At 49.2% G+C, this 1,369-nt stretch overlaps 1 protein-coding gene across 1 annotated transcript in view; it reads left to right on the top strand.

Moving 5' to 3' along the window:
- Positions 1 to 701: 701 nt before the first annotated feature.
- The window catches only part of LOC138339307 (uncharacterized), a 5,099-nt gene continuing 4,431 nt past the window's right edge, over positions 702 to 1,369 (top strand). The window contains exons 1-2 of the mRNA XM_069290899.1: positions 702 to 922; positions 1,303 to 1,369. The exon at positions 1,303 to 1,369 is cut by the window's right edge and continues 40 nt beyond it. Coding sequence (XP_069147000.1) covers positions 702 to 922; positions 1,303 to 1,369 — 288 coding nt within the window. The remainder of the gene's footprint in view (positions 923 to 1,302) is intronic.

Consider the following 1,369-nt stretch of genomic DNA (forward strand, 5'->3'; position numbering starts at 1 on the left):
CGTCATCGTCCCTGAGGTTGGGAATCTGAAATGTAAGGGTGGTAAACTCCCGCACATACGCGCGTATGCTGCCCTTCTGTCTCAACTCCCGCATCTTCCGCTTTGCCTCATACACAACGTTGCTAGGGAATAACGCCTTCTTGAACTCCACACGAAACTGCTCCCATGTGTTCAACACGCATGTCCCCTTTGCGATGTCAGACTCTTTATGCTTCCACCATAGCATGGCAGACTCCGAAATATACAACACAGCTGTGTTGATCTTGTTCACATCACTACGAACCCGCATACACTTGAAGTAGTTTTCCAAGTGCCAAAGGAAATTATCCACGTCTTGCGCGTCACGGACGCCTTTGAAGACAGGTGGCTTGGGTGCCTCAACTCTGGCTTCCCTTTCCCGGTAACGTGATGAGGATCCACCAACCTCTCTATCCTCCTGGAGTGCTGGCACTTCGGCCTTAAGCGACTCAACTGCGCCAAGTGCTTCCCTAAGCCTAAACTCTAAGAAAGTAATGGCCTCTTTTGTCTCGTACTCGGCTCGCTGGCGTGCCTCCAACTCCTTCCGGACGCTCTCAACTTCCTCAAGGGAGTACTCTTCAAGAGTTTTGAGATTTCTGTCCGTTCTGTTCAAGCACTGGCATATGATCTCTACGGCTTGCCTCGCCATTTCGACCCTTGCAATCCACTCCGGTCCGACAGTAATGTCCACGGACTCCTCGCCGGTGTCTTCGTCACTTCCATCGACAATCTGGGGAGGGAGAGACGTTTGCCCTTCGCTTGGGGTAGGAACACTTGGTGGAGGAACATTTGGTGGAAGACTGGGCAGATTGGGTTCATTACCCGTCTGCTACTTCTTCCCTTTCTTGTTCTTCTTGCCACCATCAGTGTGGATGTTGGGGGTGCTGCTAGCGCCGTATCCTTCGTTCGTCATTCTCTTACGATGAACCTGCTCTGATACCAATTGTCACTGCCTTTTCAATTCGGACAATACTCCGTGCGGCACTTGACGGTTTGCTCACAATTCTTTCACGATCTCACAAACTCAAGTAAGCCTTTCACTACTTTGGATCGCTAAGAGAAATAGAAGGAAAGACAAAAGACTGTTTTGGAAGAAAAGACTTGTATTCAAATGTTGGTGGATGTATTACAAATACAATGACTATCTATTTATACTACTCTAAACACTAAGAGTAAATAAATACTATACTATATACAAGCCCCTAAGTCCATGCCCACAATACACGCTTCTAAGTCTTCCAAAAAGGGACTCCTAGCTGCTCCCTAGTCTGCCCCACGTTCCAGAGGCCCTGCACAAGCCCCTCCAAGGCTGGAACCTGCCGCCTCCCCACATGCTGTAACTGCTGAAACG

This window comes from Solanum lycopersicum, chromosome 11 (assembly GCF_036512215.1).
Source record: "Solanum lycopersicum chromosome 11, SLM_r2.1".
NCBI lineage: Eukaryota > Viridiplantae > Streptophyta > Magnoliopsida > Solanales > Solanaceae > Solanum > Solanum lycopersicum.